The sequence below is a fragment of the Elephas maximus genome, chromosome 3, assembly GCF_024166365.1.
Source record: "Elephas maximus indicus isolate mEleMax1 chromosome 3, mEleMax1 primary haplotype, whole genome shotgun sequence".
Classification (NCBI taxonomy): domain Eukaryota; kingdom Metazoa; phylum Chordata; class Mammalia; order Proboscidea; family Elephantidae; genus Elephas; species Elephas maximus.
In genome coordinates, this window is record NC_064821.1 from 212,280,926 (window position 1) to 212,307,893 (window position 26,968).

At 40.4% G+C, this 26,968-nt stretch overlaps 1 protein-coding gene across 4 annotated transcripts in view; it reads right to left on the reverse strand.

Moving 5' to 3' along the window:
* The window catches only part of LOC126073954 (dimethylaniline monooxygenase [N-oxide-forming] 3-like), a 48,761-nt gene that overhangs the window by 6,292 nt on the left and 15,501 nt on the right, over nt 1-26,968 (reverse strand). For 3 of the 4 annotated variants that reach the window (XM_049881252.1, XM_049881253.1, XM_049881251.1), the window contains 6 exons: nt 24,180-24,342; nt 21,644-21,786; nt 17,920-18,119; nt 15,745-16,100; nt 12,964-13,036; nt 10,431-12,269 (listed from right to left, as the gene is read on the reverse strand). In XM_049881252.1, the coding sequence (XP_049737209.1) occupies nt 11,927-12,269; nt 12,964-13,036; nt 15,745-16,100; nt 17,920-18,119; nt 21,644-21,786; nt 24,180-24,342 (1,278 nt within the window). In that variant the 3' untranslated portion in view covers nt 10,431-11,926. Of the gene's footprint in view, nt 1-10,430; nt 12,270-12,963; nt 13,037-15,744; nt 16,101-17,919; nt 18,120-21,643; nt 21,787-24,179; nt 24,343-26,968 lie in introns of those variants that run through there. The other variant, XM_049881254.1, reaches the window with a different exon arrangement.

The window sequence follows — 26,968 nt, forward strand, 5'->3', positions numbered from 1 at the left end:
GTCTTTCTGTTGTTGAGGTGTTGAAATTTTCTATAATTTTTAGAGTTTAGACCCTTGTGAGATATGTTGTAGCCCAAAATTTTTCCCCAGTCTGTAGGGTCTCTTTTCACTGTTTTGGAGAAGTCTTTTGTAAGCATAAGTGTTTAAATTTTTAGGGGATACCATTTAACTAGCTCATCCTATGCTGGTGCATTTTTAGTTATGTTTGGTATTCTATTTATTCCATATATGAGGGACTCTAGTATTGTCTCTATTTTTCTTCCATGATCTTTATCTTTTTAGATTTTATATTCAGGTCTGTGATCCATTGTGAGTTAGTTTTTGTGTACAGTGTGAGGTAAAGATCCTGTTTCATTTTTCTACAGAAAGACATTCAGTTTTGTCATCACCATTTGTTAGAGAGACTAGTGGGTGCATCTGACCTGCTGTAACTTCACAAGTGGGAAGGAGAATCAAGATCAACAGCTCAAGGCTGATTCCTATGAGGCAGAGGTCAGACATATCTCCACCCTCCACACTTTTTACCAGTTCTGACACCAACCATCCCTCCCACAGCACTCTCTATTTCTCTGCTGGGTTCAATAATTTGTTGCAGTGGTCACACAGAGCTCACAAATATTCAGGATTATGGGGTTTATTAGGGACATAAATAGCAGGTTACAATTACAATTCAGTTCAAGAACGCTTAGGATACAGTTCTTGGATCAGGCAGCCTCTTCTCATCTGTGACCACAGATACTCCTCTGTCTGGCTCCTTGGCCTCATGGTGCCTCGGCCCATCCTCTGCCTTGCTCAGACAAGGGCTATAAAGCTCTTTTAGCTCTGCTCCTAAGTGCCCAGACCCACCCCACTCCACCGGTAAGCCTGGTGCCTGAAGGCGCTCAACTTTCTCGCTTCATGGGCTGGGAAGTCCCATGTGCTCTCTCATTCCTGTCTCCTTATTCTGCTGCCGCTGTTTCTTTGCTGCTGCTTCTTGCCGTGTCCGGTCTTACAGCTCTCCCTCTCTGTCCTGGTTCTGCTGACTTTGCTCTTCTCTCTGTCTTCCATGTTATAGCTCCTCTCTCCATCTCTCCATGTCTCCCTTCAAGCCTAGTAGAATGACAAAACTGACCAATCCCCTAGTTAGGGTTTCATACACCTTATTTGCATGATCCCACTCAAACAAGGGTGCCATGCACTTTATTTACATTATTAACAAGTTATCCAATCCCTTTGGTGGGCCACAAGCACCTCATTTGCATAGTCCCACCTAGTCATTTGGTGGATGTCTTAGGCTGGATTCTCTAGAGAAGCAAAATCAGTAAAGAGTATAAATATATATAGAGAGAGATTTATATTTTGGAAATGGCTCATGCGGTTGTAGAGGCTGGAATGCCCCAAGTCCGTGGGGCAGGATAGAGGCTTCTCCTGATTCACGTAGCCACAGGGGCTGGGGACCACAAGAATGGCAGGTCAGAGAGCAGGGCTCTTGCTCACAGGCTGCCAAGATCGATGAATCCCAAATCATCAGGCAAGACTGCAGGTAAGCTGCCAGCTCAAGTCCCAACAACTGGAGGTCAGATGAACAGGAGCCAGCTGCAGGATCTAGCCTGAGCAAAAAGCTCCCAAGCCTTGCCATAATGCAGGTCACACACCCAAGGAAACTTTCTTTCAACTGATTGGCTACTCACAGCGGATCCCATCATAGTGGTGATTACCTATCAAATCTCAACAGGGAAGTAATCACAGCATTATACGACTGCCAAAACACTGAGGATCATGGCCCAGACAAATTGACACACAATCTTAACCATCACAGCGGGAGTTACAAAGTCTATAGCCAGAAGGGCCATATTAAGTAATTCATCACACTGCAGTTCTGTTGTAATGTCACCATCTCATTTCTTATTTGAGTTATTTGCTTCTTCTCCTGCTTTCCTTTTGTCAATTTGGCCTGTGGTTTGTTGATTTTATTGATCCTTTCAAAGAACCAACTTCTGGTCTTATCGATTCTTTCTATGGGTTTTCCTGTTTCATTTATTTCTGCTCTAATCTTTATTATTTCCTTTCTTCTGGTGACTATGGGCTTCTTTTGCTGCTCTCTTTCTATTTGTTTAAGTTGTAGGGTTAATATTTTGATTTTGGCCCTTTCTTCTTTGCGTATGCATTCATTGCTATAAATTGACTGCTGAGCACTGCTTTGGCTATGTCCCAAAGGTTTGGGTATGTTGTTTTCATTCTAGTTTGATTGTGGGAATTATTTTATTTCATCTTTGATTTCTTCTACTACACAGTTGTTTTTAAGCAAAGTGTTATTCGGTTTCCATGTATTTGATTTTTTTCCTTGGTCTTCCCATTATTGATTTCTACTTTTATGGCGTTGTGATCAGAGAAAATGCTGTGTATTATTTCAATGTTTTGAATTTATTGATGTTTGTGTTGTGGCCTAAAATGTGGTCTGTTTTGGAGAGTGATCCATGTGTATTGGAAAAGAACATATACTTTACTGCTGTTGGTTGGAGTGTTCTGTATGTATCTATGAGGTCCAGTTGGTTGATTGTGGCATTTAGGTCTTCTGTATCTTCGTAGAGTTTCTTCCTAGTTGTTCTGTCTTTCACTGAAAGTGGTGTGTTGAAGTCTCTTACTGTTATTGTGGAATGGTCTTATTTCTCTTTTCAATGCTGTTAGATTTTATGTGTTTTGGAGACCTGTCATTGGGTGCATATGTATTTATTATAACTTTATCCTTCTGGTGGATTGACCCTTTAATCATTATATAATGTCCTTCCATATGTTTTATGGTGGATTTTGCCTGAAAGTCTATTTTATCAGAGATTAATATTGCCATTCCTGCTATTTTTGTTATTATTTGCTTGATATATTTTTTCCATCCTTTGATCTTTATTTATGTCTTTGTGTCTAAGGTGTTTCACTTGTATATTGTACAGCATATTGATGAGGTTTCTTTTTTTGGTTAATTCTGCCACTCTCTGTCTCTTTACTGGTGCATTTAAGTCATTTACATTCAGTGTGATTATCGATAGATATGAGTTTACTGCTGTCATTTTGTTGTGCTTTTTCATGATGTTGACAGTTTCTTTATTCCACCTAGTTTTCTATGCTGAGTTCTTTTATTCATGGATTTTCTTTTCTTTCTTTGTTGATTTTGTGTTTACTGAGTTTTTGTGTCTTTCTTCTTTTTTATTTTGATGAGTAGGTTTGTTAACTTTCTTGGTGGTAACCCTGAAATTTCCCTGTATCTTCCTAAGTTTAAAGCTATCTTTTATTCCTTTATATCACTTTGACTTCCTCTGCATATGCAAGTTTGATAAGTACACCATTATTCCCCCTTTTTGTTTCTATGATATCATTATTTACAGATTAATGTTTCTGCATCTTTGTTTTATTTTTAAGAATCCTTAATCTGGGCTGGTATCTGGCTGATGCTGTAGGTGTACTAATCTCAGGTTGTCTGATGCTGTCACTTCTGTGACTGAAGGCCTCCCCTTAATATTTTTGTAAGATTGGCCTGGCTTTTACAAATTCCTTTTAATTTCTGTTTAACTGCAAATGTTTTAATTTTGCCATCGTATTTGAAAGAAAATTTTGCTCGATGTCTAATTTTTGGTTGACAATTTTTTTTTCTTTCAAGGTTTTATATATGTCATCCCATTGCCTTCTTGCCTGCATGGTTTTTCTGAGTAATCAGAGCTTAGTCTTATTGGTTCACCTTTGTAGGTGACTTTTTGTCTTTCCCTAGCTGCTGTCAGGATTCTTTCTTTGTCTTTGGTTTTGATGAGTTTGATTATATTATGTCTTGGTGACTTTCTTTTGGGATCTATCCTGTTTGGGGTTCATTGAACTTCTTGAATATCTTCTTGTCTTTCATGATATTATGAAAGTTTTCTGCCACCAAATCTTTGACAGTTCTGTTTTTTTTTTTTTTTTTTTGCCTCTATCTGTTCTGTAATTCCAATCATGAGTAAAATTTCCCTCTTGATAGTGTCCCACATAACTCTTAGGCTTTCTTCATTCTTTTTTCTGATTTTTTTTTCTCAAACAAATTGGTGTCAAGGGATTTGTCCTCTATTTCATTGATTCTGCCTTCTACTGATTCAATTCTCCTCCTATAGCCTTCTATTGAGTTGTTTATTTCTCAAGTTTACTGTTAATCTTTTGGATTTCTAGTTGCTGTTTTTGTATGGTTTCTAATTGTCTATTTATTTTGTTGTTTTGCTCTTGTATTGTTTCCTTGAATTATTCTACTGCTTTGTTTGTATTTTCCTTGATTTTGTCTGTGTTTTCCTTGATTTCTTGAAGAACCCTTTATATTGAATTCCTTATCAGGTAGTTCCATTACCATTTCTTCCTCTGGAAGTTTTTCTGCTCATTATTTTGGCCACTTTCTGGGGCCATCTTCTCCTGTTTCTTTATGTGATTTAATATTATCTGTTGTCTCTGAGGCAGTAACGTGTTATTATATTTATTAATTGTATGTTTGATGCATTTGGATTTTTCTGAGTGGATAGGACATATGTGTTACTCTGGTCACTAGTCTGGCCTCACTGGAGCCCTTGCCACCTGTTTCTGGGTGGGTGGGGCAGCAGATGGGTGTGTGACCTTGGGCTTCTGTTCTCTGGTCTTGAGAGGCAGCTGAGGATGTAGGTGGTGTTGCTGGTGAAGTCATGTGTCTGTCCAGCCAGTTGCCTGGGCATGGGTGTAGGAAGCCCTCTCACTGGTGGCTGGTTTGGGTGTTGTGTGTACATGCTGCCTATTCCTGGGGGGTCAGGGTGAGGGTGCCTGGGTCATTGGTCACTGGGTAGGTGGTATGAAGCTCTCACCAATGGTCCTGGGTGGGCAGGGCTATGCAGCGGTGGTCAGAGCAGGCACAAGCCTCCAGTCTTAAGGGGGAGCAGTGCAGGGAGCAAGACGAGGAGGATGCCGCCAGCCCATGGGTGTCTGCTAATAGCAGAACATTCCCTGTTACAGTACTGGAAGATGAGCCCCACAGGTTGGAAGGCACTCAAAATACTACTGGGGAAGAGCTGCCTTCTCAAAGTAGAGTCAACCATAATGACATGGTTGAAGTCAAGCTTTTGGGACCTTCATGTGCTGATATGGCACAACTCAAAATGAGAAGAAACATCTACTAATATCCATTAGTAATCAGAATGTGGAATGTATGAAGTATGAATCTTAGAAAATTGGAAATCATCAAAAATGAAATGGAAAAAAATAGTCATTGATTTTTAGGCATTAGTGAGGTGAAATGGACTGGTATTAGCCATTTTGAATTGGACAATCATATGGTTTACTATGGCAGGAATGATAACTTGAAGAGGAATGGCGTCATGAAAAAGACATTTTGGATGTATCCTGAAGTACAACTCTGTCAGTGATAGGACAAGGAAGACCAGTTAACGTGACTATTATTCAAGATTTTGCATCAATCTCTAAGGTGAAAGATGAAGAAATTGAAGATTTTTTAAATCAACTTCTGCAGTCTGAAATTGATCAAACATGCAATCAATATGCATTGGTAATTACTGGTGATGGGAATGCAAAAGTTGGAAAAAGTTGGTAGTTGGAAAATATGGCCTTGGTGATAGGAACAATGCTAGGGATTGCAACACAGAATTTTGCAAAATCAATTACATCAAAAATACCCTTCTCAATAACATAAACACCATATACTTGGACCTTGCTGGATGGAGTACATAGGAGTAAAATTGTCTACATCTGTGGAAAGAGACTATGGAAAAGCTCAATATCATCAGTCAGAACAAGGCCAGGGCCCAACTGCAGAACATACCATCAATTGCTCATATACAAACTCAAGTTGAAGATGAAGAAAATTAAAACAAATCCATGAAAGCCAAAGTATGACCTTGAGTATATCCCACCTGAATTTAGAGACCATCTCAAGAATAGGTTTGGTGCATTGAACACTAACTGAAGAGGAGTGGTGTCACATTCGGTGTCAAAAAGAACAATTATAAGACCAGACGAGTTGTGGGATGGCATTAAGGACATTATACATGAAGTAAGTAAAACGTCATTAAAAAGACCAAAAAGAAAGAAAAAAAAAAAAAAACACCAAAATGGATGTCAGAAGAGACTCAAATTTGCTCTTGAATGTTGAGTAGCTAAAGCAAAAGAAAGAAATGATGAAGTAAAAGAGCTAAACAGAAGATTTCAAAGGGTAGATGGAGAAGGGAAAGTAAAGTATTATGATGAAATGTGCAAAGACCAGGAGTTAGAAAACCAAAAGGGAATAATACACTTGGCATTTTTCAACCTGAAAGAACTGAAGAAAAAATTCAAGCTGTGAGTTGCATCATTAAAGGAGTCTATGGGCAAAATAATAAACAATGCAAGAAGCATCAAAGGAAGATATAAGAACTACGCAGAGTCAGTCTACCAGAAAGAACTGGTTCGCATTCAGCCTTTTCGGGAGGGAGCATATGATCAAGAACTGATAGTACGAAGGAAGAAGTCCAAGCTGCACTGAAGGCATTGGCAAAAAACAAGGCTCCAGGAATTGATGGAACACCAACTGAGATGTTTCAACAAACAGACGCAACACTAGAAATGCTCACTTGTCTCTGCCAAGAAATTTGGAAGATAACTACCTGGCCAACTGACTGGAAGAGATCCACATAAGTGCTCATCCAAAGAAAGGTGATCTAACAGAATGAGGAAATTATTGAACAATGTCATAAATATTATTCCCAAGTAAAATTTTGCTGAAGATAATTCAAAAAATGGTTGCAGCAGTACATTGAAGGGATGAAAAATGGGAAGGGAATTCCAGAACACTTAGATTGTGCTCATGCAGAATCTTCCATAGACCAACAGGCAGTTGTTTGAACAGAATGAGGGGATACTGCATGGCTTAGAATCAGGGAAAATGTGCGTCAGGATAGTATTCTTTCGCCATGCTTATTCATTCTGCATGCTGAGCAAATAGTCTGAGAAATGGGACTATATGAAGAATGTGGCATCAGGATTAGAAGAAGACTCATTAACAACCTGTGATATTCAGATAACACAGCTTTGCTTCTGAATATGAGAGCTTGAAGCACTCACTGATGAAGATGAAAGAGGGCAGACTTCAGTATGGATTACACCTCTACATAAGGAAATAAAAAATCCTCACAACCGGACCAGTAAGCACCATCATGATAAATGAAGAAAAGGTTGAAAGTGCCAAGTATTTAATTTTACTTGGATCCACAATCAAAGCCCATGGAAGCAGCAGTCAAGAAACCAAATGATGCATTGCATTGGGCAAATTTGCTGCAAAAGACCTCTTTAAAGTGTTAAAGAGCAAAGATGTCACTTTGAGGACTAAGGTGCACCTGACCCAAGTCATGGTATTTTCAACTGCCTCATATGCATTTTTTTTTCACATGCATGCAAAAGCTTGACAATGAATAAGGAAGACGGAAGAAGAATTTGAATTATGATGTTGGTGAAGAATACTGAATATACTATAGACTGCAGTGGTTAAGACCTCGGCTGCTAACCAAAATGTTGGCAGTTCAAATCCACCAGCTGCTCCTTGGAAACCCTATGGGGCAGTTCTGCTTTGCCCTACAGGGTCATAACAAGTTGAAATCAACTCGACAGCTGTGAATTTGGCCAGGAGAATGAACAAATTTGTCTTGAAAGAAGTACAGCCAGAATGCTCCTTAGAAGTGAGAATGGTGAGACTTCGTCTCATGTACTTTGGATATGTTATCGGGGGGACACGGAGAAAGACATCATGCTCAGTAAAGCAGAGGGTCAGCGAAAAAGAGGAAGACCCTTAATAAGATGGATGGACACAGCAGTTGCAACAAAGGGTTCAAACATAGCAATGATTGTGAGGATGGCTCAGGACCGGGCAGTGTTTCGTTCTGTTGTACATGGGATTGCTATGAGTTGGAACCAACTCGAAGGCACCTAACAACAATAGCAGTATTTTTGTCAGAAAACCTGTTACTATCTTGTGAATATCTATGCAATATTACACTGTATTCTCTTGTTTTAAAGTTTTAATTTGTCTTATGTAAATGTTTAAAAAAATCTACAATTTTAATAATTTTTTCTACTATTTCCTCATTTAAAAAAGATAATGAGAAAAAAGTGGAAGTTTCTTAGGCCTCTCTTGATCTCTAAGAAGTGATAAGAGCTACCTCAAGGGGTTTTTCTCAGTTTCAACACTACAGCAGTTACTGGCAATTTCTGAAAACCCTGGACAGCTGAGAGCAGAGACTGGATTTTTCTATAAAAGTGGTCTTGGTTGCTGTAAGTGGTGTTAGGAGGTTTTAATTCTCTGTTATACCCCAGAGAATAACTGACCGAAGACAGGAACCATTTGTATCAGCTTTTTCATCCTTAAATCTAGCATGCCTGCCAGTTTGGTCATAATGGGCTCTCAATATTTGGGGAACTTATCTGAGATGTTGGCAAAGAGAACGTATTAGCAAAACACCATCCATGTAGTGTTGGCACAATTGTTGCTGAGAACAACAGCTACCTGGCTCTTGTTTTAAACAAAGGCAAGACGATCTTCAGTTGATAGCACAGTAATGCCCAGGCATAGGAGCCCCGTAGTGCAAAAGTTAAACACTCAGCTGCTACCCAAAATGTTGACAGTTCAAACTCACCTCATGACTCCATGGGAGAAAGCCCTGCTCCCAGAAAGTTTACAGCCTAGAAAACCCTACTCTCTCACACGGGGTTGTTAACAGTTGAAAACAGACTCAACAGCACCCAACAACAGCAACAACAACAGTGCACAGGCACAGAGAATCACATAGAATATTTCTCTGAAGAGACAGGAAGGAATAGCTAAGGATAACAACTATTTAGCACTTACAGGTATGAGCTACCTTAAAACGAGTAATGCGAACACACACTTGTTGATGTCTGTCCTTACCACATGGGCTTCAGACACTATATCAGACAGTGCTCCACTGCTATTCCTAAGGTTTTCACTGGCTAATTTTTTCAGAAGTATACTGCCAGGTGCTTTTTCCCAGTCCATCTTTGTCTGGAAGCTCTGCTGAAACTTGTCCATCATGGGTAACCCTGCTGGTATTTGAAATACTGGTGTCAGCTTCCAGCATCACAGCAACAGGCAAGCCACCACATATGGCAAGCTGGCAGATGAGTGGTGGCAAATACACACGCCTTTGCAGAACTCCTTCTTTGAGGACCCCAATATACATATATGAGAGGTAGTAATAAGGATGTCCACCTTTTAACTGAATTAAAAGCAGATGGTTTTCCATTCCATCTCCTGACTCTCAGGCATCAAGGGCTCTAGGCATTTGTCAAAGCATGGCTGCTCAGACCCTCTGGTGGCTAGTGGCTCCAGTGAGTTTTCTCAGCTACCTAATGTAGACCACAGTCATTTGGCTTCCGTGATCCCCACTCCTCTAGGGTTAGACCAGCTGCTGTCCCGTCGACTCTGACTCATGACAATCCCCTGTGTGTCAGAGTAGAAGCCTGCCACGTAGGGCTTTTAGTCCTTGATTTTTTGGAAGCAGATCACCAGTCCTTTATTCCGAGACCTGTCTGGATGGCCTTGAACCTCCTTTTGGTTAGCAGTGAGCACATTAACAATTTACACCGCCCAGGGACCCCAGAGGAGGTATTTGGCCATCTGTAACCTTACACTTAAGGCTTCGTGTCTGGAACATTTAGCTGTGGCTGCACAACCTTTAGTTTTAACAAGAATGTTGTTGTTAAGTGCCTTCAAGTTGACTTCGGCCCATAGCAACTCCATGTGACGGAATAGAACTGCCCGGTAGGGTTTCCTAGGCTGGATTATGGGAGCAGGTCATCAGGGCTTTCCTCTGCAGAGCCGCTGGGTGGGTTCAAATCGCCTACCTTTTGGTTAGCAGCTGAGCACTTAATGTTGCATCACCAGGGCTCCTTTTAACAGCAGCAACAACAACAAAACAATAAGAACCAAACCCGTTGCCGTCGGGTTGATTCCGACTCATAACGACCCTGTAGGACAGAGTAGAACTGCCCATGGGGTTTCCAAAGGGCGCCTGGTGGATTCAAACTGCTGACGGTTAGCAGCCAAATGCCTAACTACAGCACGATTCACTTTAAACGCTGGTAAGACTTCCTAGATGAAACTGGGAGTAAAAGAAAATCTTTTGTGCTTCACATATTCAAATGGAGTAAGTCCGTTGAGATGCATGTATATATACTTTTTTCAGAGTGTAATGTGCAAAAATGAATGATTATAAAATTCATTAATGTTATACTCAAAAGTAAATATTAAGACCTTGGCATTGGTTCAATAAGTAATGAAAATAGATTGATTTTAATAGGGCTATTAAGAGTGTGTCTTAGCTAGAATAGTTTAGGAAGAATATTTTATCCTTTATGAGCAAACTGATGCTTATAAAAATTTAATCATAAAAGGAAGAGTAATAGACATTGGATTATAGCAGTTTTAATCTTCAAATTATTTTGTGTGCTACCATTTATAACATTAAAAAAAACAAATTTTACAGGCTATGTTTAATTTTTAGTTACTTGATTCCATTTAGGCCACAAGATTTTCAAAAAAGCTCTTTTCGGGAATATTTCACATTTTGTGAGGAGACCTTAAAGCAGACTGGTATTTTGCTACCTAAAACTATTAGGAAAAGGGAACATTTTAGGATCACATACAAGCTCAAACATCATAAATCTTAGTTTCAGAGAAAACAAAAATATAAAGAGGAAAAAAATAGAAAAGAAGGAAGTATTAGAAAAAATGTGGTTTCTCATCTCCCAAATATTTTGTTCTTCCCTGACCTCAGTTAAAGTGAAGTTGTCGTAAGAAATGTGTACATAGTATAACAACCAGCAGAGTCCTCGATACAGTTTGTGGTATTTTATCTGCTCTACCGTGTCACGCTTTAAAAGTTCGTCTATCAAAGTTTTAATTTATTCTCCTGCTTATTCTTAGTGTATTTTATGAATGCAATAATACTCGTTTCTAAAAGTAAAATTTCAAATTTCTTCTGGTACCCCAGAAGTTCATCCTGTAAGGTCAGTATTTGACTTTGAGCACAGCTTTTGCTAAATGCTTGATTTTTTAAAATAAGACTTTCCATTCAGCTAATATGTGGAGGCATTTCTTCTTATTATCATTATTTTGTGTCAGTGTGTTGTAAAGTTTGTTTTTCTAATTGAAAATACAAACAAAAGAAGTTACTTCTGCACTGTCAATACCTGTGCTTTGAGGTTCTTTATACAAATTAAGTCTTCACGCTGTGCCTCTGGGCCGGGGATAGGAAGTCTTGCCAGGAAGATGCTGCATGACACGGGCAGAGATATAGGAGCCTAACTCTCTCCCTGACTCTGAAAACAGTTTGCAGAGGTAGCTTGAGAGTATCATGTATATAACCAGTCTGCTTAATTTGCTTTTCTTCAGATATTAAGTACATATTTTAAACATTGTTTAAAGGAGAAAGTCCTGACAAATATTTGAGGGAGATGATTTAGGTTGGCATATTGAAATAATAGTTACGGAAATCTGGCACAGGGCCACAATTCTGATTATGAAATGATGGTGGGACTAGCAAGAAATGATTAATGGCTTATCTAAAAGCCTAGAAATAGCAGTTTTACTGAGTAATGCCTACACAGTGCTGATAAAGAAAGTTGAATAGGAAAGTAAAAAGCCTCAAAAAACTGAACCCATTGCCATCAAGTCCATTCTGACTCATCGTGACCCCACAGGACAGAGTAGACCTGCCCCGCAGGGTTCCCAGGGAGCATCTAGTGGATTCTTACCGCTGACCTTTTGATTAGCAGCCGAACTCTTAACCACTATGCCACTAGGGTTTCCGATAGTAAAATAGGAGGTATGAAAAATTTTTAATTTTTAAACAGCAAAGTCCTGCCCAGGTATTGTCATTAACTTTAAAAATCCCAGAGAGAATAATGATTAAGTCAGCATAAGCCAAACAGCAATGAACAGAACAGGAATAGCAAGGAGCTTGAGAAAAGGGAAAAACAAGTGAGGCTTCTGAGGACTCCCAACAACTCGTGTCTTCATGGGTTTTACTGCCCGGTCCCACTGGGTCAGGATGGCTTTTCTGGCTCCTGGCCACTTCCCTGGGCCCACCAGCCTAAACTGGTATGGGCTGCACGGGCCAAAGAAAACTTTCAAGGCTAATTTGGGATCTGTGAGAAAAAGCCATAGGATGCTGGGCTTTGCCCCAATGAAAGAGGCAAGTTCATCCATATAAGTAATATAATCCGTTTGTATGGTCTCACTTTTGCCAAACCTAGAGGGAGGAGAGGAAACAACAGCATGAATATCCAACCTCTGTGTAGAAACAAGGGTAAGGAAAAGGCCTCACACCTTTTCACCAGTGTGTAAACTGGAATTAATGTCAAGCCCTTGTGTTAATAATGATATTTCTTTGAAAAAACTTTGTAGTTTTTTCGAAGGATTTTCATGTTGATCTCATCTGGACATTCCTCACCTCTGCCCGGCAGCTGAAGAAGGCATGTTTATTGCCATTTACAAATGGGGACATTGCTTCTTGCTCAAGTGAAGCTAATAGTTCATGGTCACTGAGCTAATCAGTGACTCATCCTCATTTTGCTGAGTCATCTTATAGGAGTTATGGACTAGTGAATAGAAGTCGGCATCCATGTGGTCCCAAAACTCCTCTAAGTTCTAACCGTTTCCAGGTCTCCTTTCTGTGATGTTTGGCAGGAGCCATGGAGGGCTGACAGTATAATGTAGGTTCTTACTTCTACTGTCCACTGTGTCTTGCACATAACAGGATTTAAGACAGTGTCACGTGCAAAGTAGATCCTCAATAAGTATTTTTTGGATGAATGAATTCAGCTTATAGCTGGGCACCATAATGACCTCACTCAGGGTCACTGAAGACAGAAGCGGTTCCAAGCATTCACAGATTTGACTCCTTTATGGGAATCCTAGATCCCCTTTATAATAGGTACTCTTACCATTTGAGCCTTTCCCGTATTGTCTCATCAATGTCACTCATCATGTCTTCCACAGAAGGCAAAGTGCAAGTTCCTAAAAAAGATAATAGTTAAATAAGTTTGGCATAGGGCCAGTCTGCAATTTCTCCTATTTGATAAGAAATTGTGACAGTAGTAATTCCAATTTTTTGTCACTGTCCAGCAAAATAAAATCTCAAACAAATGAACTGGTGACCATTTTGAGACAAGTATATAATTCATTCCTAGTCTTCTCAGAACCAATACCTGTCACAATAATTAAAAACTGTTACCCTAAACACTTATGTTTAAAATCTGTTTCCAGGATTATATTCTAATTTCTTAGTAATCTTTTAAATAGTATTATCTAATAAATATTAACTAAGCACAGGGAAATAAGCATCTCTTTTTTAAGATTTAAGGAAAAAAAAAAAACTTCATAAGAAATAAGCCTGCTTTGCCAGAAAAGGGAATTTCCAGTAGATAAGAGAATTTAGTGAAGCCCCAAGTCTCTCTCTGGACCCAACAGTTATGGATGAGACTGAGGTATGGACCGTCCACAAGTCAAGGACATGGGGTGCCCCAGGATTCTATATCTGAGTTGGGACTGCTCCAGGATTTTAGACTCATTCAGGCAGAGTTCTCTGAAACCATGACCAAAACATGCCTTTGAGCCCAATCTGAAAGTCCAAAGATACTTCAAATGTAGGTTTTTTTCTTTTGCTTTGTTTTGTTTTTTGCAATCTTGGGACCACCTTGAACAAGACTAGAACTGCTGACTCAGCTCTGATTTCTTAAGAGCTGTGTAACTTGCTGAATTTCCTGTCCCAGCAGTCATTACTAGCTGAGTCTTGAGTGGCTTTTGTTAGTCTGCCCTTATTCTAGACCTTGTAGCCCGTTCTATGCTTAGGCAGGAGAAGAGAGAGACACACAGAGAAGAAAGAGGTTGGACTCGGTAACCCACCAGCTACTGCCAATGGGTTGCTTGTGACTGGCCCCTCTGTCCTGGTACTCTGGTTCCCCCGAGCTGGATTGTTTCCTTTAGCTCCCACTTCCCCTAAGATGGAGTCTTTGCTTTGTACCTCAGTGCCTATCAATTGGATCTCTGCCTTGTCTCCTTTCTTCAGAGCCCAGATCATAACTCGTGTCCTCACAGAGAGTAAAAGTCCCACCTTCAGTGCCAGTCTCTCCAGGCCTGAACCTCATGCTCTCTTCTTTCTGAGTGGAATTTCATACCATCACCTGCCTGGCTGCAGCCTCCCTAAAGCAATATCATTCTGCAATGCACCTCTGCCTGGGCTGGGAAAAGTAAAGGAGATTCAGGGACATCACTGATGTGCAGGACTATGATGAAGTGGGTATCAGTCTGCCGGGAAGAGATGGCCCAAGATACATAGTGGCAGATTCCAGGCTCCTGAATAAGAAGAGCCTTTTACCTCCCCAGCGAGTCAGGGAAAGGCTGGAAGACTTAGAACATTGTTCAAAAGGAAGTAAGCCTACTAAATCTCCCTCATCCAGGATTTTTATACCTACAGATTGAACTAAACTTTGCACACTAAACTTTGGTATCTCTTTTGTTCTCTAATCATGGTCCTGCTTGGTTTTATGACCCACATCTGCCCACATCTACATTAAAATCTGAGTGTGAATCTGATTCTAGTACCTACACTTGGGGGATGCTGCTTACCTTCCTTTCCTGGCCCCCAATCAAGTTTATTGTTTTCTTTTTGGAATATAAAAAAACAAAAACCAAACCCATTGCCATTGAGTCAATTCCAGCTCCTAGCGACTCTATAGGATAGGGTAGAACTGCCCCATAGGGTTTCCAAGGACCGGCTGGTAGATTCGAACTGCTGACCTTTTGGTTGGCAGCCATAGCTCTTAACCACTGCACCACCAGGGCTCCTTTTAAAATATAGGAACCCAATATTCCTGTATATTAGAGACTATTTTCCACACCTAAAACTTTCTGCCTCTAATGATTCACTATCTGTCCTTGTCTGACACATGGCAGGGGAGAAAACAGTAAGTAGTGCAAAAAAAAATATCTTTCCAATAATAGTAATTCTTTTTTGACTGTGGATATCTGAAGTTGCTGAAATTGGCTTGGGAACATCTTCCCTTAACCTTTCAAGTGCTGTCATTCAATTGAGTTTTAAAATCATAATTTTATGTCATAATTTTATAAAGCTGTCATGCACTTAAGATTAGAAGTTTTGGCGTTCTCAAGTCTAATGAATGAGCTTGGGTATTTATCAGCTCTAAGGACTTATAAGTCACAAAATGGCTCCTATAATAATACCATGTACTATTACAATGATAATCCGACATGATATATTTTAAATTGCTTATATATTATAGTAGTAAGAATATGAATCTTATACTGTCAAGACTGGAAGGGACCTAGGATTGTTGTTATTAGTCACCATCTAGTCGATTCTGACTTCATGGTGATCCTGTGTGTGTAGAGTAGAACTGCTCCATGGGGTTTTCAAGGCTGTGACCTTACAGAAACACTTCACCAGGCCTGTCTTCCAAGGTGCCTCTGGGTGGGTTTGAACTGCCAACCTTTTGGTTAGTAGTTGAGCACTTAACCATTTGTGATACCCAGGGACTCCTGGGCTATTAATTATTATAATTAAACGGTCAAATTTATATAAAACATAAACATGTAATTATAATCAATTCATAATAATTATTGGTCCATTGTAGTTAGGATTCTTCTTTTCACAAAGACTCATTGGCATCCATCTTTCCAATCTATCAGCTTCCTTTTCTACTCACCCTTTATTACTTGTGCTACCCAGCGAGACTGCAGATCATTTGTAGGGATGGCAGACCCAAAGGACTGGACAAAGCCAATCATTGCCATAGTTGGCTTCTCTAGTAGAGGAGGGAAGATGCCTTTAAACAAGGTGATCTCATTATTTCTGCTTTTGATGATGGAATCATCAAGGAAGGGGTGATCATAGCTATAGCCTGTTGCAAAGATGACGCAGTCGATGGCCTCAAACACAGTCCCATCCTCAAAAATGGCCGAGGTCTCTGTGAATGCCTTCACATTAGGCTTAATAGACACAACGCCACACAGAATTCGAGCTGGGAGCTCATCATTAAACACAGGCTCTTTCCTCAGGGTTCTGTATGGAAAACAGAGACAACAGCCAGGATTGTGATATTTTCCTTTTGTCCATCGATATCTCTATCTGCACATAGAGATAGATGCATAGATATGCATCTAGCTTATATAGATACATAGGTATATTCATCAGGAAGGAGAAAACTACCCAAGTTTTTTTTCTGTGCTATGAAATGTTGCCAATGTGGACGAAGAACAAAACTGACACAAGACAACATAATGAAATAAGAGATGTTGCCTTTTGCTGATCCCTTCTCTATTTCTTGTGACCTTTCCCTTCTCTGCCTGAATGTCTAACAGGTATCTCAACTTTAACATGTCTGAAAACAAAACTTTCACTCTTCCCGTAAACCTGCACTGTTCCTTATCTCAGTAACATCTACTTCCTGCTTGCATACTTGCTCAGATCAAACATCTTGAAGAAGTCCTTGACCCCTTTGTTGCTCTTACCGTTTTCCAATTTAACAGAAAATGCTGTTTGGTTCTACCTTCAAAACACACCCAGAAACTGATAACTTTTGACCACTGCCTGCTAACAGTCCTAGTCCAAGCCACCATCACTTCTCATCTGGGTTTTTGACAATAGCCTTTCAACTAGTCTTTTTCCTTCCTCCCCTAGCCCACCCTCTTACCCTGAATGATGACCACAGCTGCCAGAGTGACCTTTTCAATGTTAATTTAGATCTCATTACTGTCTACTTGGGTGCCTGCTATAGCTTTCCATTGCATTCAGAGTTCTTACAATGGCCTACAAGGCCCAAACCCATTCGGCTGTTCTTACCTCCCTGGGCTTACCTCCTACTACTGTACCCTCATCCTCTTTATTCCAGGTCAAGAGGTCCCCTTGCTGTTGTTGAGTGGTTTAGTCATGCCCCTGAACAAACGCCTTTGCCCTGGCTGTTTCCTCTGCAATATTCTTCCCCATGGCTCATTTTCTCATCTCCTTCAGGGCTTTGTTTAAATGTCTCCTCAGCACCATCTACTCTGAGGACTCTAACATTATCCTGAAGGCACTCCCCGTCACCCATCCCTGCTTTGTGTTTTTCTCCCTAGCACACATGTCCACATGGTCTTCTGCCATTTGCTTACTGTTTGTCCTACTACTGGAACAGAAGCTCCGTGAAATCAGGGGATTTTGCCTGTTTTATGCATGGACTAGAACAGGACCTGGCATATAATAAATGCTTGCTAAAATACTGGTGAATTAGTGAATTAACTTTGCTGTAGACAGTGCACAACCAGGGCTTTTTTAATACCATGTCAAAGTAATTTTGTATCATGCGACTACCTTGGGCGGTGCTATGGGAGAGTGAGGGGGAGATGCAAACGTTATGGTCACAGTTCAGAGGGAGGGCTCCATTCGGTGGGCTGGAGGGTGCAGCACAGAGGAACTCCTGCTCTGTTCAACCTAACGTCGGGGTTACGTCAGAGGCAGTAGGGCATGGTAACAGAGGGTCAGGGTTTGTTGTGAATCCTGGTTCTGCATGTTGGCCGTGGGATTTAGGTCATCATTAACTGCACTGAAACTCAATTTTCTCCTCTAAAATGGTGATAATAATAGAGCCTTCCTCATGGAGTTTTTGGGAGGATTAAACGAGATAATGCATGTGAAGGTCCTAGCACAGGCTCTGACATGTATTAAGTTCTTAAAATGTGTTAACTGCTATTACTCCTGAGAAATCTGGTAAGGATTGTGAAATTAGAAAGAAATCCTAAATTTTGTAGTCCTTTATGCCCTGAGGATCTGTTTGGAGGCTTTCTTTCAGGTATTGACATGGAGACAAAAGTTAACAGGCATATAATGTTGAGGTCAGCTTTACCCATTTAAAGGCATCAAGCCGTAGTTCTCATGCTTGAATTTTGAATTCATCTGCTTCATGTACCACCAGTCAGAGATGGGTTTTGGTAAGTTGTTCCTGAGGAAGTTTTCGAATCGGCTGATAAGCAGCATGTCCCATGGGTAGCCGTCATCCCAGACCCTGCTTAACACCCAGGAACCACTTCTGGAGCTGATGATGACCTTAAAAAAACACCAATTCAACCATGAATGTAGTGACCGTTAGTAGCAGATATTGTGTTATGCCCCACCCGGTCCCCCTTCAGGACTGGACCTATTAGCCCAGCGACTGGGTGTGTTGCTGGATGCTGTCAGCCCTCCTTGGGAGTTGCCTTGATTAAAGAGAGCGGTCTTACCCAATGTCTTGCACCCTTTTGGGCTCTCTGCATCTGATGACTGGTGGATGCAGGATTATAGAGGCCAGTAAAATGGAAGCTTCCATCCCTTCCTGCTGAGATATTGACCCTGAGAGCACTCCCAAATAAACCTCCTGTACTTTAATCTGCACCTCAGAGTCAGATTCCCAGGGAAACCAACCTGACATACTGTTGCAGGAAAGTTTTCAGATACTGGTCAAATCTTATATGGTAGATGACCAGTAACTGAATTCTAGCCATACTTTTCCTAATGCTTATCTGATGGATATTGTCAGTAAAGAAACAATTATGATCCCAAATTATGGCATTTGAATTAAAATGCCCGCCACCATCCCAAAAGAAGGCAAGAGATTTGGAATCAGAAAGACTTGGGCTCAAATCCTGACTCTACCACTTACTAATGATGTGATTTGGGACAACCTTCTTTAAATTCTGTCATGTTCAGTTTCCACAATCCTGAAATGGGAATAATAAATACCAACCACATAGAATTTATAAAGGATTAATGCAACGTCATTACCTGAGTACTGTGCTCAGTGTTGCCCGCATTTAGCATGCACTTAGTAAATGTCAGTTTTCTTCCTGTCACCTTTTTTGTTATATTAATCTCTAACAGTACAGTTTTAAAGGAACAGTTTCTACTATATTAGGTTCCTTATATAGATATTTCTTGTCATGGAACCTGGTCAAATAACAAGAGACTGAAGGATCAATTTTTAAGAGTCATTCTTCCCTCTAATTTATCCTATATACAACCAACAGACACATCTCTTAAAACTATGGTTTCACCATATCTTTATTTAGCTCCAGAAGTGGAAACGATTTGTCATTATTTATGAAGGTATCCAAATTCTTTAGCCTGTCATTCAAGTCCTTAAGATCTGACATGACGTGACTCCAATCATTCTTTCCCACCTCAGTTTCCATAACTACTCTGTTCCTTGGAATCAGAAGACCTGACTCATAGTCCTCTAACACATCTGGTGCTCAAACAGTAATTTCCTCCTTGACTTTCAAGAGGACAATTGACATCTCTAGTCCTCCGTATTCTTTTCTGTAAAATGGGCATAATAAAGCCTGGACTGCTTTCTTCCCACAATCAAAGTAGCTAATTTAAGTGAAGGTTCTTGAGTACCATAATGGATTCTGAAAATGAAAGGCATTATTATTAAGAGCCTCCATTCCAGGAAAACAAAGCTTTAACAGTTAAGTATGCAGTACACATTTCTGTCTCCGAAACTTTGCTCCTGTTGTCCGCCCTGCCTGGAACACCCTCTACCACCTCTTCCACCTATGATTTATATTTATTATTTCAGGGCTGATTCAGGCATACTTCCTTCAGGAGGCCTCCCCGGCTAAACCAAAAAAAACCAAACCCAGTGCCGTCGAGTCAATTCTGACTCATAGTGACCCAATAGGACAGAGTAGAACTGCCCCATAGAGTTTCCAAGGAGTGCCTGGCGGATTCGAACTGCTGACCCTTTTGTTAGCAGCTGTAGCACTTAACCACTACGCCACGGCCTATAGTTCTGAAATCACAGCACGTCTGAATCACTCGTTTATCCTTTATGCTAGTGGTAGCTCTCGTGCATACTGTTGCATTGCTTTCTATTTAACCTTGGAGGTTAGGTTTAGCTTATGTCCATGTATTATTTTCCCAATGGGATTTTAATCTCCTTGAGGAGAGAAGCCACAAAGTAACTTGTTTGTATTCCTCCACATTGCCCAGTCTAGTGCTTTGAACAGATAGATAAAAACCAGACCAGTTGCCGAGCTGACTGTCTGACACACCTCACGTGTGTCAGAGTAGAACTGTGCTCCATGGGGTTTGCAATGGCTGATTTTTCAGAAGCAGATCATGGGGGCTTTTTTCCAAGGCACCTCTGGGGTGGACTGGATCTCTAAGTATTTGGCTGAGTGCGTTAACCTTTGCACAACCCAGGGACTCCAAACAGATAGATAGAAATATATTTTTATGCCATGTGTTCGGTAGTGTTCTCTCTGTTTCCTCATGCATAATTCGGCCTGTGTTGGTGACACATGTCATGACATCAGTAGGCTTTACAACTGAAGATAAGATTCCTGGCTTTAAGCCTCTGGACCCTAAAGAATCTTCCAAAGCCGGCAGGGGACGTTTGGTTAGAACTCCTTAACATGTCCTAAAAGGCCTGTGTTACCTCATCTCTGTCCTCACTACAGCCTCTCCTCATCTATTCTTTTCCAGAACCCCTGAGTTCCAGCCAGAGGGCCTCCTTCCTGCTTCCAGACTTCTGGACACTGTGCCCCTTTTTCAATGTTATAGGCCTTTAGATGAAGGTTTACAGAACAAACTAGTTTCTCATCAATTAGTATACACGTTGTTGTATGACATCGGTTAACAACCCCATAACATGTCAACACTGTCTCTTCTCAACCCTGGGTTCCCTATTACCAGCTTTCCTCTTCCCTCCTGCCTTCTAGTCCCTGCCCCAGGGCTGGTGTGCCCCTTTAGTCTTGTTTTGTTCCATGGGCCTGTTCAATCTTTGGCTGAAGGGTGAACCTCAGGAGTGATCTCATTACTAAGCTGAAAGGGTGTCTGGGGGCCATACTCTCAGGGTTTCTCCAATCTCTGTCAGGCCAGCAAGTCTGATCTTTCTTTTTGAGTTAGAATTTTGTTCTACATTTTTCTCCAGCTCTGTTCAGGACCCTCTATTGTGATCCCTGTCAGAGCAGTTCGTGGTGGTAGCTGGGCACCATCTAGTTTTACTGGTCTCGGTCTGGTGGAGGCCGTGGTAGATGTGGTCCATTAGTCTTTTGGACTAATCTTTCCCTTGTATCTTTAGTTTTTTTCATTCTTCTTTGCTTCTGAAGGGGTGAGACCAGTGGAGTATCCTGAATGGACGTTTACAGGCTTTTAAGACCCCATGATTTAACTTCTTCAGAAGATCAAAAAGTAGGCTCTATTTTTATCTCTGTTTTACTGGTGAGAAAACCGAGACTAAGAGGGACTGAAGGACTCACCCAGGCATCTAAGAGCCACAATCTGAATCCTAAACCCACTCTTGTTTTGTGGGAATTGATCAGACACATGTTAGACACCAAATGCCTTGAAGGAGAAGATTTGTTAAATGACAACATCACTCCTTCCCAAAGTTCTACCTTTGCCTACCAAGCTTTTTAAAACCTCCTTTGTTGCCAAGGGAAGCTGAGCTATATGAAATGCCACTTAGTTTTCACAGAGGCCCTTCCCCCTATTTCACATCACACCTTTCAGGTGATAATAATGACTCCTGATCTTTAAAGATAAGTCCTTCCTCCCCACCCCCCTCCCCAGTACCTGGGAAGCATTACCTTCTCTGCTGTGTGGCTGAGTTCTGTGGCAATATCACAGCCTGAATTCCCCAAGCCGACCACCAGGACTCTCTTCCCCTTGAATATTCCTGGTTCCTTATAGTCCCAGCTGTGGAAGCATTTGCCTTTAAAATGTTTTAGACCTGAGTGAAAAGTGAGAAACGAGAATCATTTTAACAGAAATGACCTTGTGAGGGGGTAGTCACCGTAATATGGAATTTTAACAATCCTAGTTTAGTCCTCTTGGTAGATATAATAGAAGTATATATTAATTTCCCCCACATGTCTGTCAGTTTGTCGTAACTGTGGGGGCTTGTGTGTTGCTGTGATGCTGGAAGCTATGCCACCGGTATTCAGATACCAGCAGGGTCACCCATGGGGGACAGGTTTCAGCTAAGCTTCCAGACTAAGACAGACTAGGAAGAAGGACCCGGCAGTCTACTCTGAAAAGCATTAGCCAGTGAAAACCTTATGAATAGCAGCAGAACATTGTCTGATATAGTGCTGGAAGATGAGGCTCCCAGGTTGGAAGGCACTCAAAAGGTGACTGGGGAAGAGTTGCCTCCTCTAAGTAGATTCAACCTTAACGACATGGATGGAGTAAAGCTTCCAGGACCTTCATTTGCTGATGTCGCATGACTCAAAATGAGAAGAAACAGCTGTGAACATCCATTAATAATCGGAACCTGGAATGTACGAAGTATGAATCTAGGAAAATTAGAAATGATCAAAAATGAAATAGAACACATAAACATCGATATCCTAGGTATTAGTAAGCTGAAAGGGACTGGTATTGGCCATTTTGAATTGGACAATCATATAGTCTACTATGCTGGGAATGACAACTTGAAGAGGAATGGTGTTGCATTCATCGTCAAAAAGAATGTTTCAAAATCTATCCTGAAGTACAATGCTGTCAGTGATAGGATAATATCCATATGCCTACAAGGAAGACCAGTTAATATGACTATTATTCAAATTTATGCACCGATCACTAGGGCCAAAGATGAAGAAATAGAAGATTTTTATCAGCTGCTACAGTCTGAAATTGATCCAACATGCAATTAAGATGCATTGATAATTACTGGCAATTGGAATGCAAAAGTTGGAAACAAAGAAGAAGGATCAGTAGTTGGAAAATATGGCCTTGGGGATAGAAAAAATGCTGGAGATAGAATGATAGAATTTTGCAAGACCAACGACTTCTTCATTGCAAATACTTTCTTTCACCAACATAAACGGCGATTATACACATGGATCTCGCCAGATGGAATACACAGAAATCAAATTGACTACATCTGTGGAAAGAGACGGTGGAAAAGCTCAATATCGTCAGTCAGAACAAGGCCAGGGGCCGACTGTGGAACAGACCATCAATTGCTCATATGCAAGTTCAAGCTGAAACTGAAGAAAATCAGAGCAAGTCCACGGGAGCCAAAATATGACCTTGAGTATATCTCACCTGAATTTAGAGACCATCTGAACAATAGATTTGACGCATTGAACACTAGTGACTGAAGACCAGACACGTTGTGGAATGACATCAAGGACATCATCCCTGAAGAAAGCAAGAGGTCACTGAAAAGCCAGGAAAGAAAGAAAAGACCAAGATGGATGTCAGAGGAGACTCTGAAACGTGCTCTTGAGCGTTAAGCAGCTGAAGCAAAAGGAAGAATTGATGAAGTAAAAGAACTGAACAGAGGGTTTCAAAGGGCGTCTCGAGAACACAAAGTAAAGTATTATAATGACACATGGAAAGAGCTGGAGATGGAAAACCAAAAGGGAAGAACACGCTCGGCATTTCTCAAGCTGAAAGAACTGAAGAAAAAACTCACACCTTGAATTGCAATAGTGAAGGATTCCATGGGGAAAATATTAAATGATGCAGGAAGCATCAAAAGAAGAAGGAAGGAATACACAGAGTCATTATACCAAAAAGAATTAGTCGATATTCAACCATTTAAGAGGTGGCATATGATCAGGAACCGATGGTACTGAAGGAAGAAGTCCAATCTGCTCTGAAGGCATTGGAGAAAAACGAGGCTCCAGGAATTGATGGAATATCAATTGAGATGTTTCAACAGACAGATGCGGCGCTGGAGGTGCTCACTTGTCTATGCCAGGAAATATGGAAGACAGCTTCCTGGCCAACTGGTTGGAAGAGATCCATATTTATGCCTATTCCCAAGAAAGGTGATCCAACTGAATGTGGAAATTATAGAACAATATCATTAATGTCACACGCAAGCTTTAACAAGGTGGATTGACACAGTGGCTGCAACAATGAGCTCAAGCATAACAACGATTGTAAGGATGGCGCAGGACCAGGCAGTGTTTCATTCTGTTGTGCATAGGGTCGCTATGAGTTGGAACCGACTCGACGGCACCTAACAAGAACAACAACATATTTTAATTCAACCAGTTTGTGGATAGATAGAAAGATAGATAGATGTAGAGATATATGTATAGATATAGATGTTGTAAAGCTATTCATTCTTGCCAGACATGTAGATGGCAGGCTAAATTTTGGCCTTACCTGGAAAGGACTCTTTTGGGATATTGGGGTACACGTGATGTCCAGAACAAACCATTACAGCATCAAAGATGGCAGATTCCTGTTTACCATCCTTTTCAGTGATAACATCCCATTGGCCAGTGATTGAGAAATCAGGACGTTTTTTGACCTTGGATACAAGTGTCTAAGAGAAACACAGAAAGCAAGCCTTCACTTCTTTGCCAGCAGGTGGATTTGGCACTAACCTGGTCAAGTACACACACACACAGATCAAGTAGTATGAAAAAAATCCTTCGTAGATAGTGGCTTAGGGAAAAAATACTTCAAATTCAAAATTCCCTCAGAGTAAATCAACACATAAAATGGTGTGTATATATTATTTATTCTTACTTTTTTTGTGAATAAACGGTATTTTCTGTAGTACCAAAGTGATACCCTTTGGAGGTATGACAGTGAATCCAATTATACTTTAGTTATAAGAGGCACACGCAACATCTAGCAAGTTAGCTGGTGGTGAATACTTCCTGTAATACATACATATGTATTTAGGCATGGTGAAGTGGCTGCCTGTTGGTGTGTCCCTTCTCCTAAAAAAAACCTGTTAATTCTGAGAACCTATTTTTGGTCTTAATTTTTCTTAAAAACTTTATTATGTAATATTTCATTCATTGTTGTTAGGTACCCTTGAGTTGGTTCTGACTCATAGCAACCCCATGTACAAAAGAACAAAACACTGCCCTGTCCTGCACCATCCTCAGAGCCATTGCTATGTTTGAGCCCATTGTTGCAGACGCTGTGTAAATCCATCTCATCGAGGGTCTTCCTGTTTTTCACTGACCCTCTTCGTTACCAAGCATGGTGTCTGACCTTCTCCAGGGACTCATCCCTCCTGATAACATGTCCAAAGTGCATGAGATGAAGCCTCGTCACCCTCCCTTCTAAGGAGCATTCTGGATGTGCTTCTTCCAAGACAGACTTGTTCATTCTCTGACAGTCCATGGTATATTCAATATTCTTCACCAACATCATAATTCAAAGGCATCAATTCTTCTTCCGTCTTCCTTATTCATTGCCCAGCTTTCGCATGCATATGAGGCAGTTGAAAATACCATGGCTTCAGCCAGGCACACCTTAGTCCTCAAGCTACATCTTTGCTTTTTAGTGTTTTAGAGAGGTCTTTTGGAGCAGATTTACCCAGTACAATGCGTCGTTTAATTTCTTGCTACTACTTCCACGGGCATTGATTGTGGATCCAAGGAAAATGAAATCCTTGACAACTTCTTTTCTCCATTTATTATGATGTTGCTTATTGGTCCAATTGTAAGGATTTTTGTTTTGTTTATGTTGAGGTGCAATCCACAGTGAAGGATGTAGTCTTTGATCTTCATCAGTGAGTGTTTCAAATCCTCGTCAGCAAGCAAGGTCGTGTCCTCTGCATAACCAGTTTGTTAATGAGTCTTCCACCAATCCTGATTCCTTGTTCTTCTTTTTATAGTCCCGTTTCTTGAATTATTTGCTCAGCATACAAATTGAATAAGTATGGTGAAAGGATACAACCCTGACGCACATCTTTCCTGATTTTAAACCACACAGTATCCCCTTGTTCTGTTCAAATGACTGCCTCTTGGTCTATGTACAGGCTCCTTATGAGCACAATTAAGTGTTCTAGAATTCCCGTTCTTCGCAATGTTATCCATAATGTGTTATGATCCACACAGTCGAAGGCCTTTGCATGGTTAATAAAACATAGATAAATATCTTTCTGGTAGTCACTGCTTTCAGCTAGGATCCATCTGACATCAGCAGTGATATCCCTTTTTCCATGCCCTCTTCCAAATCTGGCTTACATATGCAAGAGTGTATGTATGCATCAATACAACACCATCGTTACTTATGAAATATATAATAAAATGAGCGCTTACGAACCCATAAAAACTTGCATATGTATCATTTATTTAGAATAATTCTGGGGTTATTTATTTATTTATGCTATTGTTATTGGCGCCTTTTTATGGATTATGGTTTCTCTCTGTTGCTGGCTTACAGAAATGCAACTGACTTTTATCTATTGAGCTTATATACGGCCGCTATGCTAAACTATTTTGTCTTAGTTGTTATCCTAATAATTTGTCTGTAGATTCTTTCGCATTTCCTATGTGGATGATCATGTCTGTGCACAATATTTTTTTTTTCTTTCAAGTTGTTCCTTTTACTTCAATTTCTTAAGACTATTGAAAAGAAGCAGTGATAATGGGCATCCTTTTCTTGTTCTGAACTTAAAAAGGAAACCTTTTAATATTGACTTTTTAGGACAGCACTGTCTAGTAAAAATGTAGTACGAGCAAAACAAGTAATTTCAAATTTTCTAGTAGCCACATTTAATAAAATGAAAAAAATGTATAATTTAGCCCAATATGTATGTCCAATATACTCTGTCCTATAGGGTCGCTATGAGTTGGAATCGACTCGATGGCACTGGGTTTTATATATGAAATATTATCATTTCAATATGTTATTAATACAAAAATTATTAAGATATTTTCCTTTTTTTTTAATACTGACTTTGAAATCGAGTGTGTAGTTTGCACTTACACTGCATCTCAGTTACTGTGGCTAATGGCTGCCATACTGAACACTAGAATGATGTTTGTGTATGTTTTGGTGGGTCACGAAAATTCACTTCTAGTCTTAGTTTATTGAAAGCTTTTTCTCCTCTTTGCTCTCCCCCTCCCCTCCCTTTGTCTCCTCTCCTTTTGCTTTAGTTGGATTCATGATTTAAAGGATTTTTGTGTCTATTTTCATGAAGGAGA